Below are 21,325 nucleotides of genomic sequence, written 5' to 3'. Positions count from 1 at the left end.
GCATGTAACTTAGCCTCAGAAAGGCATTTTCCTTCCTCCTGGTAGCACCAGGGAGCTGTTTTTAACTGTTGATCAAACAGCAATAGCCACAAAACCAGAGAGAATAAAAAAGAAACAGCAGCCAAGAACCTACCAAGTGCACATCCTCTGAAATTAGCCAGCACAGGTTTCACAGACCCCCGGGGCTGTCCTGTCCATAAAGGTGGCGGCAGAGCCAGCAAGTTTCCAAGCCCTACTCAGCGCTTTTCCTGTGGCTTGCCCTGGATAAAGCCTTAACTCTACCCACCCCCTCAGTTCTCCTAAAGGTGAATGAGAGATCACTGAAGCACTGAACATATGCCACATGGTCTGTAAAATGCTCCGCAACCCCCAAAAGACCCTGCTATTTAAATTCAAGGCTACAAATAAAAATGACCAGCAGATAAAAAGGAAAACAAACAAACGTTGGAGTAAGTAACTCAGCCTATAAGTTAGTAGCTAACTCAGCCAATGGGCACATGGAAAGATGCTCAACATTACTTATCAGTAAGGAAATCAAAACCACAGAGTTACTGCCTCACACCCCCCATGAGGGTGACTACTGTAAGAAATTGCAAATGTTGGTGAGGATGTTGAGAAACTAAACACTTGTGCTCTCTTGGTGGGAAGCCTTACAAAATGGTGTATATGCTTTGGAAAGTCTGGCAGTTCCTCACATTGGTTTATATATATATACACACACACACACACACACACACACACACACACACACACACACACATATATATATACACACTATATTATATGTTACATATTTATATTATGTATAATATATATGTAATATATAAGGTATTTTTAATACTATATACATTTATGTGTATACATAAATGCATAAATACATATGAAAAAATATATCAAACTATAGTATATAAAATATGAAACAAAAATATATTATAATATTGTATATATGTGTGTGTATGTGTCTGTATATATAAATATATATAATCAAAAATAAAGTCCTCATATGATGCAGCCATTCTACTTCTGGATATATGCCCAAAAGAACTGAAAACAAGGTCTACGAAGAGTTACATGTATACCCATGTTCATAACAACATTACTTACAATGCTAAAAGGTGGAAGCAACCCAAATATCTACCAACAGATGAATGGAAAAGCAAAATGTGGTACATAATACAATGGAAGATCACGTAGCCTTGAAAGAAAGGAATTCTAACATAGACTACAACATGGATGAACCTTAACTACATTATGTTAAGTAAAATAAGCCAATCACAAAAAGAAACAAGTTGTCGCTTCAGCAACACCGAGGGTTAGGAGTGCAGACACCTGCATTGTCAAAAATCCACGTATTAACTTTTGACTACCCAAAACTTAATTACCAATAGCCTACTGTTGATCCTTGAATGTGGGTTTGAATTGCATGGGGTCCACTAATATGCAGAAATTTTTCAATAAATATATTGGAAAAATTTTTTGGCAATTTGCAACAATTTGTATACATGACTGTCAACTGCAAATGGTATCCTGTATAGTCAGCAATTGTTTGGATGTTTATTAAGTTTTGATAAAGTTTAACTTTTTATAATCAATTGGTATATATTTCATGGTGCTAAATGAAAAAACAGACTAGAATCTGCATATATTTTACACATTGTGACATACCTTTTTCTTAATTTTATCACTATTTCTAGACTACACAGTTCACATGTTTTCAAATTGTTACAAATCATAAAAAAGTTTCCAGTGTATTTATTGAAAAATATCTACATATAAGTGGAGCCCTGCAATTCAAACTCATGTTCTTCAAGGGCCAACTGTACTGCATGATTTTACTTAGGGACTTAAGAGTCCAAATCACCAAGACAGAAAGCAGAATGGTGGTTGCCAGGGGCTGGGAGGAATGGGGAGTTACTGTTTAATGGGGACAGAGTTTCAGGTTTGCAAGAAGAGTTCTGGAAATGGACGGTGGTGATGGTTGCACAGCGATGTGAATGTACTTAATGCCACTGGAACTGCGCACTTATGATCAAGATGGCAAATTTCATGTTATGTGTACTTTACCACGTTTTTTTAAATTAAGAAAAAAAGTAAAGAGCTAACTCAACCTGTTTTTACCCTTAAGAAAAAATAAAATCACCCTGTTTAGGGGCAAGGGGGAGAGTAATGAAGGGAACCATAGGTCCACCATGTAAAAACAATTCACGTTTTTAAACTTTTCAAACTCTGGCTCAGCTACAGAATAGACTGCCTACACACATCCATCACTGGAAGCCACAAGAAACTACTCACCTCACTGAGGTAAATAAAAAAAGAGCAGGTGGACCCATCCACTCCATAGTCTGCGTAGCAGGGGTCTGAGCGCCACATATCTCTCATCCACTGAAACAACAAGTTCCAGGTGAGAACATCTCTGTGCAGCCCGTTCCCGGTGGCCCTGAGCATCTGCTGGTAGCAGGGGCCTGGCGTGAAGGGCTAGGATGGGGAGTGGCCTACAGCTCTGGGTCACTGGGTGAGGTCAACATAACAGATGCTTGGCCCCTGGATGATCCACAGGTAGACACTGGCTTGGGCTGGGCCTCAGCAGCGGTGCATAGAGCAGAGAAATGCCATAGGACACAATAGACAGTAAAGCCCAGGAGATACAATGGCGAGAACTGTCCTACACAGAGCAAGTGCCTAATGGGACCCCTGTGAGGATTCCACTGCCATTCCCCAGAGGACGTTTCACCGGCCTAGCACAGAGCCTGGAAAACAGCGTGAACTGCTGCAGGGGGAGCAATGGGTGCCTAAGTCCCCAACAGAGACCACATATGTGTTTTTTTGGGCTTCGGTTTCACCATCCTAAGTATATATTTGAACCGAAACTTTGAAAACGACCATGCAGGGAAGTGGTTTCCCCAAGGGCTAGCCATATAAATACGATTTTTTTAAAATGTTAGGAGTGAAAGGGTGGCCAAGTGTCCGTGGGTACTCAAATGCAAATGTAACATTTAAATCACAATCTGAGACTTCGGCCTGGGGGAGAGAGAAGCTGGACCCTAAAGAATGGCAGCCCTTTGTCTTAGGCCCTTGAAGAATCACCTGCTGGGGGCTGGGAAAGCAAGGGGGTGGCAGCTTCAAAGACACAGCAGGCGCCTCAAGCGGCCCAGGCTTTTTGGGTCTGACCAGCCAGAGTCATTGTTGGCTGACCCCGTGGAGTTGGCATAAGCAGAGAAGGGTTGTCATGGCCACAGCCCAGAACTGGCAGGAGTGAGGCATCCCTTAAAGGACTCCCTTAAAGGGCTCGCTTGCCCATCTGTATAGCTGGGGAGGCACAGAAAGGGGTAGGGGGAGGGGAGGTGGGTATGGACTGAGGAAGATGCAAATGAATATGCATCCTTTCTGCCTTACCTTGATTTTCCCCTCACAGTGGGGGTAGCCATCCATAGGAGGCAATACACATTTTTCTTGAGCTCCATTAATGATATCTGCAAATGATGAAAAGAACAAAGGGTTTCATGAAGTTTATGAACCATAAGCCCAACATCCTTGCAGGCAAGGGGCAGGGAGACAAAAAAAAAAAAAAAGAAATCTATACAGGGAGCCATGCTTTGACCCACAGAACCCCGTCAGCTGGCAACAGGTCTGACTGGATGGGAGTGAGCTGACCCAAGGATGGCCCCCTAGAGGACTGCCAGAGACCTGGGACCTGTGCCGCCCACCTTGAAAGGGTGAGCTAGGCCAGCCAGTGTTCACTTGGAAATCTGCAACCGGGAAACTGAGAAACCAAACAAGTGGGGAGCAGGAAATGATGCCATGGGATTAGGAGGGCTCCCCAGGGCCAGCGGGGCCGTGGGAGGCTTTGCAGAGAAGCCGAGGTCATGAGCAGCTTTGCAAAGAAAAAGGCTTTAGTGGAGGCAGCCAGCAGGACAGAGAGAGGCAAATATAAGCAATGCACAGAGGAGCAGAAAGCCACAAGATACATATGCAAGGATCCTCAATTTCCACAAAGATCTCCTGATAGCTTCAAGTACTTCCTCACAAGAAACTCCCTTCTGTTAACGAGTTCAAGTGGATTCCTATTCCTTCTACCTACAGAGCCCAAACTGAAGAGAATGCCTCCCAGAAGCTTATCGTTCAGTGAAGGACAGCAGGTGAGCAGTAAGTGCTTGAACAACAGTGTAATAGTCTCTGTGCTGGGCAGGCACGGGGAGGACACCAGTCCGAGTCACTAAGGGTCCAAGAAGGCTTCCCAGATCCAGGGACTTCTTAGCTGAGATGTGAACATGCAGCAGGAGTGGTCAGGCAGGGGGACAAGGCACTGAGGGGCTCTCAATGCAAGGTCACGCCTGACTGGAATGTCAAGTGCGTGGTACTGAGAGGCTGGACCAGAGATCAGGTGGGGCCCAAACCAGAAAGGCCCCAAGCACCATGATAAAGACCTTGGTTGGCCTTTATGCTCAGGGCCTGGCAGATGGCTGAAGAGTTTGAAGGAGGGGATGGTTAAGATCATATTTTGGTTTTGGAATGATCATTTTAGCTGGAAAGTAGGACACCCCAAACCTACATGCTTCTCTTTTTGGACCAACTATATTTTTAGACATGCTTGGAAAATGTCACCATTACTTACTGCCAACAGTTTTCTACACAAAGTACTAATGAGAAGTGAGATCCCAAACTACAGTATCATTTGGCGGTGGTATTTAAACAATGTTGGCTGCTGCAGTGGAAACAAAAGTTAGTGCTAAGAGGGGTTTTAGTTGGACCTGCCCCCTGAAAACCAGTTCCTTTGATTGTCTGAAACAGAAATTCTTGACCTCCTGATTCAGTGTTTTCAGTGAGCATTCTACCTGCTAAGGATAATCAGAGCATAAAATCAATATCCTCCTTATCACAGATCAGAGGCAGTGTCATTTAGTAGTTAACATGGAAGGTACTTATTTAGCTTGTCGGGTCTCTGTTTCCACATCTGTAAAACTGAAATAACTGTACCTCTATTCCATTCAGCTCTTACTAAATAAGCTAACATTTGTAAAAAGTCTGGTCTGGCACTCCCAACAGCTGACAGCACAGACCACAGCAGGTGCTTAAAAGTCTGAAAAGCATTTGCTATGGAATTCCACACAACTTTCATTCACTTTATCCAGGAAACCAGTATTTCAAACGCACAGCTGCTTCTGAAAACACATTCTCTGTGTTTTGAAATAAATGCCGGCTGGAGGTGGTGCATTTCCCCATAGCCTAGCTTCTCTCTCACATGTAAGGGGATAGCCAGCTCCCGAATCCACTCACAAAAGGACTTCCTCACCAGACAATAGAGATGTTTTCCAGTGACTACTACTCATATGGCTGTTTTTAATCCTGATTTTGCTTGGAAAGATTTATCAAGCAAGGAAGCAATAGCCGAGGTTCCAAGAAAGTAAGCAGAGTCTAAAATGGGTGATCAAACATTTAAGGGGATGCTTAGGGGGAAATGACCCCCTTCCTCCACACACTATGGATATATTCTAGTTCTGGAATCAATTCAGAGCCAGAAGTGATTGAAACTAGAGGCTACTGGGCTGGAGATGTGGTGTGGGGTGAAGAGACATCACCACGGGTGGAATAAACCATCTGGAGACGAAGGGCTGTGGGCAGAGCTGGTGGGTCCTCTTCATTCAGAGTTTCAAGGAATAAAAATGTTAGGTGGGGAGTTGGCAAACTTCTGTAAAGGACCAGACAGTACATATTTTAGGCTCAGCAGGCCATATGGGTTGTAGTAGGAAGGCAGTCACAGACAATAGGGGAAGGAATGGGCATGGCCACATTCTAATAAAACTTTATTTACAAAAATAGGTGCAGATCCCACGTGTTTTCAATACCAGTAAGAAAGTCCCAAAATGAGGATGCTCATTTCTGCAGACTTCACCTGACTGTTTCAAGGACATGTTCAGGTATCCTCTGCCAGGAATGCCCTTCCTATACCCCCTCTGCCCTCTACCTTTCCCACCCAAACAAATTGGTGGTTGCCATAGGGGAGGAGGATGGGGATGGGTCAAATAAATGAAGAGAATAAAGAAGGATAAACTTCAAGGTATAAAATAAATAAGGGAATGAAGAGGGCAGCATAGGGAATATAGTCAATAACATTATAATATCTTTGTATGGTGACATGGTAACTACACTTAAGATGAGCATTTCATGATGCATATAATTGTCGATTACTGTGTTATACACCTGAAATTAATATAATGTTGCATGTCAACTATTCCTCATTAAAAACCTTTTCTTTAAAGCCCCTCCTTCTTTGAGACCCAGTTTGATCATCACATTCAGAAGGAAATCCTTCCTTCCCATGCCAAACCAGGATTTAATTAGGATTCAGTGCTGCCCTCCTGTTTACATCCCTCCCACCACAGTAAACAATCCTGCTCTCCTCTTTACGTTTGTCCATCTCCCCTCCAGGTCCCTGAGGACACTGTGTGAAGGTTACATTTTCCTGCTCCATCAGTGGGCACTCAGTAAGTGCTGCCTGACTGAATCAGAAGAAGCATGCTCTGCCTCCCCATGGGCCTGACTCTGATCAGGGAGAAGCAGACTGAGTGGAGACTCCTGCTAGGCCAGGGTTTTTACTTCTCCCCCAATGGGCAGTTTGTCAGTGATCCAACAGGGTCCCCTCTGCAATTCCAGTATCTTGTGATGACTTTTCTATTTAGTTACACAGTATGGGTTTCAATAGACTATGGCTTCCAAAGATTAATGACTTAAGTCTCCGGGGTAGGAAGGGTCTGTGAAGTGAGAAAAGAGAGGTGACAGCTTTCCCAGTGCTCCTGGAACGTGACCACCAGTAGTAACCTGAGCAAGACCCCCAGGACCCTCAGCGCCTGAGGAGTTTCAGCACATCTTAGAGGACAGCTCCCTGTTTTGTTTCCATCACAATGACAAAAACTCAAAAAATGATGCTTCTGGCAGTTTGTGCCCACAAGAGTCTTTCCTACCTGTGAAAGGGTCTCCAATCTAAGATTAGTTAAAAGACAAAAACTCCAGGCCACAGAAGGTTAATGTTACTGCTTTTCTGGGGAGACTTAGCTTACTGTACATGAGGCTCCTTCAAAAAGCCAGGATTCTGCCAAGATATGTTACTAGAAGGTTCTCCCTGCTGTTCATCCCATACTGTCCGATACATCAATTTTTTTAAATGGTGGAAAGCCAAGGGGAAAAAAAAGGATGTTAATGTAAGCAAAGCTCAGCTCTTACTACTGCTTGGGACTGAGTTTCATTCCTTACCCTCACACACCGGCCCACCTTGTATCTTTCACCAGAAACAAACCCCCTCTGTCCTGATTCTACAGTACTGTCACCCAGGTATTGCACGAACGGCAGATCATCTATGTGTGACAATTCTGTTGTTTCATCAGTGACCTATACCACACAGTGCAGCAGGGGGTCGAATGTTGGGCTTAATCTAAAAGAACACTTTCCTTGTTATCAAAAACGCTAATGACTTGAAGAACACATGTACAGCAGGAACTGAAGCAGCAAAAGATGTCATAACACACAAGGCGTTCCGGTCAGCTGCGGGGCCAGATTCCCTGCGACCGTCCTAACATTCCTATGTACACTGAGAGAGACACATACTGAGACAGCAGCATTTCACGTACACATTTGGAGGTGACAGAGACAAAGAGACATGGAGCCAGACAGTTTTTCTCATGCTTTCCTCTGCCTGAGGAAGGAAGGAAAGTGGGCAGCAAGTGAGGGCAGAGAGAGCAGACGTAAATGGTAGATGGTCTCAAAGGGGCAGCATGAGCAGAAATAGGGAGAGACAGGCGTGAAGATGGGGGTCACTAACTTCCCGTGATGTATTACTTGCCTTCCTACAGTGCTGTCACACAGATTATCACATTTTACTAACCACATCCTCCTGAAAAAGGAAGACCTCCTTATCTAGTTTGGAAAGGAGAAACTTGAAAATCCTCAGCATCTACCTCCACACTCAGCCAACAGTCGCTTGGAATGTGACTCAAAAGCCTGCTGCTTGCCATGTGCTGAAATGTCAGAGCTGCACCCCTGAAAGACATGGTCGTCCCATCAAGGAGCTCCTCAGGGCAGCGGCCCGCAGACAATATGGCCACCCCAGGGACGGCGCTCCTGAGAGGCAGGACAGCCCCCCCTGGTGCTGTGACCTGGCACACAGCGGGACACTGGCAACTCCACAGTATTTTTTTAAACAAATGAGTGAACAAATGTAGCAAAGGAATGAAAAGCCCAAAATCCCAGAGAAGTGAAGAGGGAAGAGCCACACAAGAGAGGGGGAGGGAGGCTCCCAGTCAGAATTAGGGAACCAGAAGTTCTGAGTTCTGGATTATACACTATGCTCAGCCTAAGGAATCTGGGATCCACGAAGGAAAATGGCAGGAAAAAAAAAAAAAAAAAGAAGAGTCACTTCTAATGCAAGGAGAGGGGAGGAGGCCTATTGCCTGTGTGAGTTACTGATATTCATACCTTATTGGTATTTAAAAAACAGAGGCTTCCAGTTATGTAAGATGTGATCTTAATGAATCATCTGTTAATTGTCCTGATACATTTACCAGTCAAATGCAAGACCCCCCTGGGTACCATACAAGGATGCTTACCTTCATCTTTAGCTGCCCAGTTCAACACACATACATGGAGCTGCTGTCATGTGTGTTTTTGAAGCATCATCAACTACCAACTTTTGCAACCTCATGAAACACTCACCTACTACAAACTTAAAAGTTAATACTAACCACTCCTCACTGTTGAACAAAAGAGATCCAGAAATACGGTTACAAAAAGACGTTCAAAACAAACAAACAATAAGAGGCTGGCAGTCAGGAGTCACTCTAAATCCCGATTCTGCCAGTGCTCACACGTGACGTTGCATGTAAGAAACTTGAGTACACGCTCCTGGCGATGATTGTAGCAAGTGAGGAGGGAGAGAGAAAGGAGCTTGTTAAAGGAGCTCCACACAGAAGATGGTTATCGCAAAGTTGACCCTATCAAGAAGTGTGTTTCCTTTGTCAAAGCCTACTTTTCTGCACATTAGTTACAGCAAAGACAAGAGTTTGAAAAGGCACTTCTGAAGAAGTTGTAGAACACAGTGCTGTTAGCTTTATATCTAGAACCGAACAGGCACCTGATAGGTCAACAGCGTCGGATTTTTACCATCACTATTTTAAAGGGAAGGGGGAGAAACAAGAGAAAGTAGGTTTAGAGAATTCTCAGAAACCTCAAAAAGCACGACCATCTGTCTGCCCCAGGGAGTTTCAGGAAACTGACTTCAATCTCCTTGTCCAGTTTCTTTGCCAACAGCAAAGATAGCCATCTTCTTGAGTGTGGATCCCATTCCACCCAAAGTCACCCTACACATATTTATTTCCTCTCCAAAGATAAAGGGTCTCCAGCGATTCTGTTTTTGTGTAAGATGAGGTAATGTTTCCCTCGGAACACCTGATAGGGACACGCAGCTGCGATTATCAGATGCCGCTGCAGAGCATCTGTGTGAGCGCGCCACGGGCCCAGCTGCTCTGTGCCAGCCGGGAACTGACGCAACCTCTGCACGCAGCCTGGAGACCGAGCTCGTGCCAGCACCTCCATCAGCTGGCCTTCTTCAGGAGTTAGCAGCAATAAATCGGATAGAAATCAGCCATGGTGAAATACAATTTCCCATTAAAAATGACCTCACCAGTCATTCTCAGTTCGGCAAATATTCATTTAGGGTCACTTTACATTTGCATTATGAGAAGAGTGATTTAATTTCCATGAGTGAGTCCCATGCACATACTCCAGCACCAAGGCCCACAGTCACAGGAAGCTCTCTGCCCACTGAAGCTGCTAGAGAGTCACCACAGGTAAGGGGCACAACTCACAGACCCCCAGGGATGCCCATGGGGCACCTGGAAAAGAGCTGTTCATATTTGGTTGGTTTTGTTTTTTTAACCTAAGAAGCTAGAAATACAATCATCGTACCAAAGAATTTTAGAGCTGCAAAGGCCTTCTGAAGCCATATTAGTAAACTACTTGCCATTCCCAATTTGTAGAACTGAGGCAAAGATCAAGTGCCTTCATCATTCACTGATTACACAAAATTCTTTCAAAATCTTCTGAGTCAAGATTATTTCCACTACAGCTTTTCTAGGTATTAAAAGGCATATTACTACCATCACTACCACCTTCACATTCTGCACTGGAAATCTGAAGAGTCAACACAGAAGAATAAAATGACAAATTCTTGCTTCTTGCTGAATAAGCATCTCCAAAGCCCTCATGGATTTTTTACCAACAGTATTGCCGATGTAACAGAAGTCAACAAGAAAATCATATTCACTGCACAGTGTCTCAACAGTACACTACTTTTCAAGAATGGAACTAACATGTAAAACGAATGAAGTTGTGAAGACTATGAAAACCCCTGCCAAGTATAATCATTTTAAAATTTCAAACCACAGTAACAGCAAAATAATCCTAGTTATTTATACTTCCCTTTGTCATACCCTGTCATTTATTATTATTACTTTTTTTACAGGATTGTCTGCCTAATTAAGCTTTTAAGCCAGCATTAATAAGGCTTTTCCTCTTGTTGCTAAAACAGAATTAAAAAGAGGACTCAGGATTAAGATTCTCAGTAGGAGAGGCTGGGTCTCTAAGAAGGTCAGATTCACAAATACCACCCCTCTATTCTGATAAGCTCCCAGGCACAGGTATTCCTGAATGCATGCCAGATTCCTAAGCATGTTCAGGCAGGAAGAGTTGGTTATGACATACCCAGGGGCACATATGCATCGTGAGCAGAAAACTTTCAATGCTAAGTATGTGCCACTGACATGCAAAAAAAGAAGCAGCTCATTATCATAAATCACCAGGGAAATGCAAATTAAACCACAGTGAGATACCACCTCACCCACTGAAATGGTTATAATAAAAAATTCAGATAAGTATTGGCAAGGAGAAAATACTACCCTCAAACATGACTGGTGCTAATGTAAAAATGGTGCAGCTACTGTGGAAAACAGTCTAGCAGCTCCTCAAAAAGGTCAACATAGAGTTACCATGTGACCCAGCAGACCCACTCCTAGACATGTATGCCCAAGAGAAATGAAAACCCGTGTCTACACAAGAACTTATACACGAGTGTTTGTAAAAGCATTACTCATAATAGCCAAAAGATGGAAAGAACTCAAATATTTATCAGCTGATGGATGGACAAAGTATGTCACATCCATACAATGGAAACTTACTTGTCATAGAAAGGAATGAGGTATTGATTCATGCTACATTATGGATGAACCTTGAAAATATTAAGTGAAAGATGACAGTCACAAAAGACCACATATTATATAATTCCATTTATATGAAATGCCCAGAATAGTCAAATCTACAGAAAGAGAAGTAGATGAAAGGTTGCTGAGGGCTGGGGGAAGGACAGCTAGGGATGGGGGGGCTAGTGAAAACTAACATTGATTGTGGTGATGGTTGCAAAACCCTGTGAATACGTTCAAAGCCATTGAACCGTACACATTTGATGGGTGAACTGCATGGTACGCCAGTGATATCTTAATAAAGCTCTTAGAAAAGAAACAAAACCCACAAAACTCTGCCACTGATTCACTCAACAAATGCTATACCACAATAAGCATCTGCAGTGCTTTCAGTACCTTCCTAGGAAGGACACAGAGGAACACAAAGCAAGCTTAAAATCTCAAGAAAGCCAAGAATTAATACCTAAAACTTACACCCTAGAAAAGGTAGTTAACAGCCCAGGGCAACACAGAACAAGGGACCAGCCACAGAGACAATAGATGAACAGGTAAGAAGAGGAAGACGCCGACAGTGGCAGCCCGGATGTCTCAGCCTATCGACCTTCACCCAGAACTCATCTCCCTTCCCGCCACAGTCACAGAATTTTTAGCTGAACACCTGGCCACCCAGTCAGGGCCTCTTCTGCAGCTGGAGGTGACCATGCGACTGTGTTCGGGTCAAGAGGATAGGAGGGGAAATCTGCCGGGCTGAATGTACAGTTCTGACCCCCTTCCTGTGGGCCGGAAGATGGCCATGCAACGACGCGGCAGAGCAGGAGGGACTGGGAATCCTGAACCGCCCTGTGGAGAGCACTCACTCGGCAGGCCTGGCCTGCTTGCAACTGGATCACCACGTGAAAGAGGAACCCCTGTCTCATGTAGGCATTGTATGTCTGGGTCTCTGTTACAGTGGCTTTGTTTGCACCTTAAGGAATTGCCAGACAAGTGGGATCTCAGTTGAGCTTTAAAACCCAAGTAAGACTAGACAGGAGGGCAGTGGAGGAAGGGCACACAGACCAACAGTATCAGTCACAGCAACACAGACTGAGCACCCACTGCCACGGGCTCCGCCTATAACCCCTTCTCGTTGGTTCTTTCTCTTCTCACCAAAAGGTACAAACAAAATGTGATCCATCCTACAGAAGATGATACCCAGGCCTAGAGAAACTAAGTAACTTGGCCAAGGTCACAGAATAAATCTGCCCTTCTTAACCCTGCTTGCATATTAAAATCACTTTTTAAATGACTTTAAATATGTACCCTATGATCCAGAGATTCTAACTTAAATAGTCTGGGAATGGTTCAGAAAGTGCCTTTTTTTTTTTAATGCTCCCTTCACCTCAGGTGATTCTAATGGGCAGCCACCATCAGGAACCAGTAAAATAAATGGTGAAATAAGGTGGGTACACTGAGGAAGAGGAAAGGCCAGACATGGAAAACAGATTTTTATCTTGTATTTCAACTCACAGAGCATTCTACTGAGAGAGCAAACCCACCCCCAGTAGGTCAGAGCAACCAATCATCTATGTCTGAGAGGATGTGGGGGAGGGGAGGGAGTCCAACTGGCTACAGCACAGGACTCAGGACAGTAAGAATTAAGGCTGGAAAGGTAAGCCGGCACCTCATGCCACAGAATCCAGGCTTAGGAGAAGACAGCTCAGCACGGCAGGGAACAGGAAGTGGCTGCATACCCTTGAGTGGTTGGGTACAGTGGTGTGGGGAAGTAATGGAGCATCTGAGTGGAGAAACAACGTGCTGAAAAATGTGAAATCCAAGAAAAAACAGAGCAAGAGCCATGTTTGAGGATAAAAATTTTACCATATATACCTTGAAAGATTCTACTGCATTAAGTTTTTAGAGCTGAATAGAGTTTACACCTCAAGTTGGAAGTCATCAAGCATCAAAAGCTATCTTTCACCTTAAGGAAGTCCAAGATGTTCTTCCCACTCAGGGTCTATAATGACAATTATGAATGTTAAACCGTTTCTTTGGTTTACAGCAGCTTCTAACATCTTTCTTAAATAGCCCTTTGAACACCCATTTTCATTTAATTAAACTCTCACTGGTGACTACTTTGTAGGTAATTGGTAAATCCTTTCAAAATTTTCCAGTGTATCTCCAAAGGGGTATTGCATCAACCTCTGAAGTTATAAAGCTATAAATATCTGTCTCCTGTCTCCTCTATCTTCAAAGAGCAGACCAATCCTCTCACGAATTCATGTCCCCTCTCTGGCCACCACGCGAGGCACTTTCTCTCTCTAGAACTGCCCATCACCTTCTCATTACGAAGCAACCTGCTCCTGAAATTGACACTGTAAGATGTTGCAAGACAGAGCAGCACTCCTGCCTTCCGTTCCAGTAAGTTCAAGTTCTTGACCACATTCACACCTAGCCATGGAAATGGCAGGAAGGGTGAGTAAAAGTCAACTATGTGCTGAAAGGGCAGGGGCTGGAAGGGTCCTCCAAGAGACCTCAGTGGGAATGAGCCCTCCGAGGCTTCCCAGCTAGACCACCTGGGCAAGTTCCTGAACCTTCCTGAGCCTGTTTCCTCAGGCAACAGTCGGCAAAACCTGCTGACATCTGAGTTACCCCTTCTGTGCCAGGCACTCATTGCTTGCCTCACATCACCCTCAGAACAACCCTGGAAGTCAAATATGGAATGCTGAGGGAAATAAAGCCATGAGAAAGAGAGACTGCCTACCCCACACTGAAATACTGCTACTTCCCATTCACTTAATTTGTGTCTTTGTCCCAACATATCTGTTCAACTGTCCATACATTCTTTGGGTCTGTGTAGCCCATCTCTGATTCATTTTATGTCACAATGCTTGTCCAAGTCTGAGATACAGTGATTAAAATGATTTGGATTTATAGAAGGAAAAAAGTTCAAATCTTTTAAAATAAATAGCACAAGGGCATATACTGTATATTTTAATAGTTCTGGGACTGAAAAACAAAATTGAGTTTGCATTATGATTTGGATAATCAGAGTTCTTTTTATGCATAAATCTACATGTATTCATTTTTATGTAAATGCCACATTCTGTAAATTTATACTTAATTTTTGCTGTCATTGCAACAAGATGTTCTTCAGCATTTTAAGTAACAATATAAGGACATAAAATTCTCCACATGGGTATTATGTATGTATCCAGTTACAATAAATGGGCTTAACAGTCACTGAGTTGGGAGAGTGCTAGTTTTATCCATCAACCATAAAAGAAAAAGTTATACCGATGTCCTATTTCCAGAAAAAATGTTTCTGTATATTTTAAAAAATAAGATACCATACTGACAGATTTTGATGCACAGTTGATAATTTAGATTTAAGGAAGTAGTTGGGGAAGGAGGTGGCAGACATTAAAAGTTAAAGATTCTACTTACAAAACTACACCATTTTTCAAGTTGGGGCCCTCAGGCAATTTTTATACCTATTTTCCTTTTCCAATAAGTGAAGTAGGGCACAGACTTTCATAACTTCCCCTCTCACACATGCAATTTACTGGAGAAGGAAAGATGCATTACGCAGCAGTGTGCCCTGGAATGTGGAGCACACACATCTGTCTTCATTCCCTCCAACAAGCGGTTCAATTTTTCTTCTAAAACATAGTTAAGCACAGCTCACATATTTCTGACTGTTCTTATGAAACTGTCAAAGCTGCTTGGAATTTGCATTTTGTTAAGGAAAATGGAAATACACAGTTCATGCATGTGTGAGTGTATGTTTGTACTTCTTTCTTGAAAATAAAGAACATAACTATAGAAGATAGACTATATCTCTAGGCGATTTTAATTATACTAAACTGCCAAATATGGGTGTGTTCTCTTCACATCATATAGGCCACCTTTTTGAACCACCTGTCAAGAAGCCTTTGTAGGGCTATTCGTAAAGGACAGGTATTCTAACTGGCCACCCAGATATCTATAAGCAACAAAGAAGTGCTTTGATTGTTCCTTTCATAGATGGATCAACTACAATTTTCGTTCTCATTCTCCCATATGAACTGAGTTTTTCGTTTTGTTTTGGTTGCTTGGTTATAGCCTCCTCCTCCTCCTCCTCCCTTTTTAACATGGAAAAAATAAGTTGTACATTAATTTAGAAGTAAGATGACACCTTGATAATAAGTGGGTACTAGAAAAAGTAGAAAGAGAACAAAAAAAGCTGAAGGCCTAAAATTCTGAGAACACCCACAAGTACATCAAAACCTTGTGTATAAGCTTGAAGAAAGGCTGAGAGCTATTTAATTTTTAGGTCTCATTTGACTTATTCCAAGTTGCATGAACACTACAAGCCTACTGACATAAACATACATGCTATGCCTGCTGGCTATGTCCTTGGCAAGGGATGGCTCTGAAAAACCAGCTTGTCTTTTAATTCCTTTGCTCTCTTCTCCCTAGCCCTCAGCAGGTTTTTCTTCCTGTGGAAAGGAAACATGCCAGGTGTTAAGATCATGTACTTTTGGACAATGATACTCAGCTTGTGAAGTTGAGAGAATGTGCATGTTCTTAAACGTTGTATTACCCTGAAATGTTATTCATCTACTCAATAGAAAAGGTTAGTAAATATGTGAATGCAAGTTCTTCCTCGAATGAAACACAAGGGTTTTCAAAAGCATGGGAATTTGTTTCAGGAAGTAGTCTGTTCCCAGACTGGAATTTGGTTTTCAGTTTTTAGTCAGTTCTTCGAGGATTCTGCTCCTCTGGTGGTGGGATTACTACCTGGAGGTCTTCATTAGAAGACATGCTCCACCATGCCAGTATCCAGAATGGTGTCCAGGGCAGAGGTAGGGCCATCACTAAAAACACTCTCTCCCTGCCAATCCAGACATGGTGGTTATTGTATCGAAAGCAAGAAAGGGCTGTCATACTGAAGTGCAGGAGGCAGAGCAGTGATAAGAAATCAGTCAGGTTGTCAGACAGGGTACTCTGCGGGACTGCAGTACAGCATGCAAGAAGTATGGGATCCATTTACCTTGGGCTTCTTCATAAAACACAGCTGAGATGTTATATACTGGCAATTGCAACAAAGCTATATTGGCAAAATTTTCACATAGGTAACACTTATAATAAGACAATGAAGAATCTGGGACTCTAGAAGGACTTTAATCCTTAAAAAAGGGAACTGCACTGCATTAGATCCACATTTACATGGCTTTGCCCCTGAGGGGACTCTCCATCTGGGCGTGGGAGGTGACTAGAAGGTAAGCAAAAGGCTACAGTCTTAGTGTAAGTAAAGGGAATCGGGGTGGCTACAAATTGACACAGGATATTTCCAAAAGGAGGGAACCAAAGAAGGGGAGTCTTTATATCTGCACATAAAATATCTTGGAATCCTTGAATGACCCCATAACAGAGCATATATAGGGGGGTCCAAGGAAAACTCTAAAAGCATTGAGAGAGTCAGCTTCTGTTCACTGAGGGGGTTGTCAGAATTTGAATCCTGCCAGGCCAGAGGGGTTTGGTTAACTTTTAAGCTTTCCACTGAAACCCCTGCAAGGTCTTGCATCAGTCCTAAGACTTAGGACTTCCTAAGACTACAGCAAAAACTAAACCACTCACCCAACAAACCCTAACATAAAGTCTTTGTAAGTTCAAGGTGGCAAGTCAGTAATTTAAGTGCCTGCTGGAACAAAAATGAATACTCTTTGGAGGAAGATAATAGAATACAAACACTCTATAACACATCACATAAGTAATGTCCAATGTATAATAAAGAATTACTAAATGTGGAGAGAAAATGGGAAACAAAGTCAAGAAAAGTAGTCAACAAAAACATCCCAAGATGATGGTATATATTGGAATTGACAAATTAAGAGCAGCTCTTATAAATATGACTGAAGACAAAGAAAAAAAAGACACTTGTTCTTCTGGAACTGAGAAAGTATATTATCCAAAATGAAAAATTCACAGAATGGAATTAACAACAGTTTGGAAATGGCAAAAGAATGGAAATTATTCAGTCTGAAAGACAGAACAATAAATACTGAGGAGAGAAAATGTACAGAGCCTCAGTGATCTTGGGACATCTTACAGGCTGAACTCTGTAAATGGATGCCCAGACACAGAGACAGAAAAGAGAGAAAATGGGGAAGAAAAATATTTGAAGAAATAATGGCTAACACTTGCCAAATTTAGTGAAAGACATTAACTTTAGATCCAATACGTCAGTGAACCACAAGCAAGATGAATACAAAGACAATTACATTTATAATCATCAGTCTGCTAAAAGTCAAAGACAAGGAGAAAATGTTGAAAGCAGCCAGAGAAAATGAGATGGATTACATGAAAGCATGCAAAGACAGGAATGTTGCCTGACTTCTCATCAGAAAAAGACAGACACTAGAAAACAAACAGTATTTTTAAAGTGCTGAAAGAAAACTACTGTCAACACAGAATTCTCTCCCAGAATTCTGTATCTTTGTCCTGAAAATTGCTGGCCCAAGAACAGCCATCTTCAGATAAGTGAATGATGAGAGAGGTCCAGCAGACCTCATGGAAAGTAATTAACAAAAGAAGTTCTTTGTTTTGAAACGGAAATACCACCAGATGGAAACCTGGAACTACAGGAAGAAAGGAAAAGCATCAGAAATGTTAGTAAGTGGTAAATATGAAAGACTGTCTAATGTAAAAATCATAATATGGTTAATGAGGTTTAAAACATTTGTAGATAGAAGATATCTACCAATAACAGTACAAAGGATGCAGGATTAATGGAATTAAGCATGAAGTTTGGAATATTAACAGTATGTAGATTGTGATAAGTTAATAAAAAATATTGAAATCTCTAGAACAGGGGACAGCAAACTACATCTGAGAGGCCAATTCTGGCCCACTACTTATTTGTGTAAATAAGATTTACTGGAATATGGCCATACCACACATTTACTTATTGTCTATGGCTGCTTTTTAATGACAATGGCAAGAGTTAAACAGCTGCAACAGAGATCATATGGTCCACAAAGCTTCAATATTTACTATCTGGTGCTTTACAGAAAAAGTTTCTCAACCCCTTTTCTATCAAGTGCTGTGATCAGTTTTACTTCTTACAGATTTTTTTCCTATTTTGTTATCTAGGAAGTAGATTAGCAATGATTTGTTTCCTCCTCAGTTCTTTCATTTCAAGACAAAGGGCCTCAGCTTCTGCAGAATGTCTACATTCCAAGTTCAGGGGCAAAAAAAGAAAAGAAAAGAAAACGCATGGGGGTCACTGTCACCATGGGCTCCCGCTCATATTTGTGGGTTTACCATGTTCTTACTCTCCTCTATTTAACATTTACCTTTCCTTCTTGGCTGTCCAACCTGTGGATTTCAAACTCCAGCAGCAGACACAAAGACAGTACCTTACAGAAACTGTTAAACCAGCTCCTGCAACTGTGTAAGGTCAAAATCCTTTAACAAATCCTGTAATGTACACATATGTGCACACATGCATGTGCACATACACTTCCCACACATGTAAGTCCCCTCCTACTGGTTCTGCTTCTGTGATTTAATCAACTGAGAGACAAATTAACAAGGCCAGAGTTGGTTCTTTGAAAAAGATAAACAAAATGTATAACCCCTAGCAAGAGTGATCAAGAAAAAGAGAAAATATAAATGAATAATATTAGGAATTAAAAGAGGGATTTCACTACAAATTCCACAGGTGGTAAAAGAATAAAAGAAAATTATGAACAATTTATGGCAATATAGTCTACTGTTTAGAGAAATTATGGGCCCATGTATTTCTGGCAGCATTATTCATTAGTTCCGAACTGGAAATGACTCACATGTCCATTATCAGGTAAACAGGTAAGTCAATTATGCTATTATTCGTAAAATAGAATACCATTCTCTCATTAAAAAAAAAACCAACCCTACTGATATATGCCACATCGTGGATGAATCTCAAAAATATTAAGCTGACAGAAAGAAGTCAGACACAAAATAATGTTTATACTGTATGATTTCATTTTTATGAAGCTCAAGAACAGGCAAAATTAATCTATGGTGATAGGAATCAAAACAACGACTGCCTATGGGGGGTGCAGACTGAATAGAAGGAGGCACAAGGGAACATTCTGGAGTGATAAATATGTTCTGTATCTTGCCTGTGGTGCTGGTTTTATGGATGTACACATTTATCAAAACTAATCAAGTTGTACACTTAAAGATCTGTGCCTTACATTATATGTAATTTTTCTCTCACATAAAAATTAAGCTAAGTTGCATAAAAAATGCATGCTCTGTGACTTAGGAATACAGATGAAGGAATATTATTTCACTCCGTTCATCTCCACCTATTAACCCTTTGCCAACCTCATTCAGAGGAAAGACTTTACTCTTCAATAAGCTCTTACGCATAAAGCCCCTCAAGCAACAGTAATTTCAGTGGCCCCTGATATCACATGTTTCACTGTGGGCTGACTGTGAGGGGCTCTTGCAGTTCAGGCTGGTTACAAAAGCACACAGAGAACTAATATGTTTTCTTTATTCTGGAAATTATCACCTCAGTTAAGCACAACCTGTTGACAAAGGATTTTTCTCGGTCACTGACTGCACCTAGGTATCTCTTATTGGGAGTAGACTAGTTAATTACGTGTTTATTGAGCTCAGCCCAAAGTTGAAGAGGGGTTTAAATAACAGCCTTTGCTATAAAATATAACTGCATGTATTCAGAAAGAGTCAGCAGTCCCAGGAAATAGTCACCCAAAAGACACTCCACAGAAGAAAGGCTGTGATTTCATTCCTTCCTGTCTGTAGCCTTTGACAGAAATCACTTGACTTCAATTCACAGTATGCAACCCCTGATTTATCAGTCTATTTGTGGTATGTGGCTCTCTGCCCCTCGAGCTAAGTTGCTAAGTAAGTAAGTAATGAAAAGGGAAGGAAGTCTAAGTAAGGAAATAGGAGGAGAAATTAGGAATTTTTCATTTTTTGGAATTAGGCAGAGGTAATACACCAAAGGGTCAGAATATGGTTGTTTCCTGCAACAGTTACAGTGAACAACCAATACCATCAGGAATTACCTCCATTCTGTTCACTAGAACACAGAAACTCTAACAGTAACTGCAGCCACAGAACTGCAAGTCCATGAATAATCACTAATGGTTGCTGTAACTACATGACCAAATTACACAGATGAGCTTGAGGATATTCACAGAGTTCCACATAAACTCAGGGAAAAGCAGAGGGAAAGCCAGGGAGGAACTTGGGAAGAAACAAGGTCTGTATGTTCCAGGGGTGTTTGCTACAAGAAGGGGATGGGGACCCTGCCCAGGGAGGCGCTGACACAGCCCATGTGACTAAACTAAAGGAAGACAGCTTTCAAGTAGAAACTTTTTTTTTTAATACAGCCTGTACATACCCAACATGAAGTTACTGAAAAACTACAAGGTGAGACAGGGGATAAATATTAGGCATTTGCCTAAATATTACCTAACTACTGTATAAGAGAGGGAGAAACTTGTAGGTCTCTCAGGCAGGCCTCCTGTTGGGTTGGCCTTACCACTATGGACTCAGAAGGGAGGGGACAGCTACCCTTACCAACACTTTCAGTTCATCACCAAGCTGAATAAAGATGATACAGATAGATGTACTCCATTAAAAAGAATACAAAAAAGAACTATAAAAACTTAAATATAGATCTTTTTTCCATTTGTTCAACTTAATGAAGGTCATGCAAGTAACTCAAAATCCTACTCAGCCTGCAGGTCTAGCTCCAACTCTCCCTCATCTGTGAAATTTTTCAAGAGTATTTCAGCTCAAATAGATACCCTTCAGGTTGCCTGTGAATTTTTCTATCTAATTTCAAGTCTGTACCAGACAATCTAGAACTCTGTCTTGTGTTCACTTTGTCCTCTGATTGGGGTGTTTTTGTGTGTGAACACCTGATCATCATCCCAAAATACTGCAAAGTCAGTAAGACTAAATTCCACAAGGTCAGTGACCATGTATCAGCCGTCTTTTGTATTCCCCAGAACAACAATGGCTCACACAATGGACACATTTCTTGTGAATTAATAATGGCAGTGGTGACCTTGGAAAGGTCAGATATGAACCCC

General features: G+C 41.9%; 1 protein-coding gene across 5 annotated transcripts in view; it reads right to left on the bottom strand.

Moving 5' to 3' along the window:
* MGAT5 (alpha-1,6-mannosylglycoprotein 6-beta-N-acetylglucosaminyltransferase) overlaps positions 1 to 21,325 on the bottom strand; it is a 362,412-nt gene that overhangs the window by 147,754 nt on the left and 193,333 nt on the right. For all 5 annotated transcript variants that reach the window (XM_037017057.2, XM_037017059.2, XM_037017058.2 and 2 more), the window contains 2 exons: positions 3,394 to 3,470; positions 2,293 to 2,382 (listed from right to left, as the gene is read on the bottom strand). In XM_037017057.2, coding sequence (XP_036872952.1) covers positions 2,293 to 2,382; positions 3,394 to 3,470 — 167 coding nt within the window. The remainder of the gene's footprint in view (positions 1 to 2,292; positions 2,383 to 3,393; positions 3,471 to 21,325) is intronic.

Source organism: Manis javanica, chromosome 7 (assembly GCF_040802235.1).
Source record: "Manis javanica isolate MJ-LG chromosome 7, MJ_LKY, whole genome shotgun sequence".
Lineage (NCBI taxonomy): Eukaryota > Metazoa > Chordata > Mammalia > Pholidota > Manidae > Manis > Manis javanica.
This window is presented reverse-complemented; position numbering and strand designations above follow the sequence as displayed.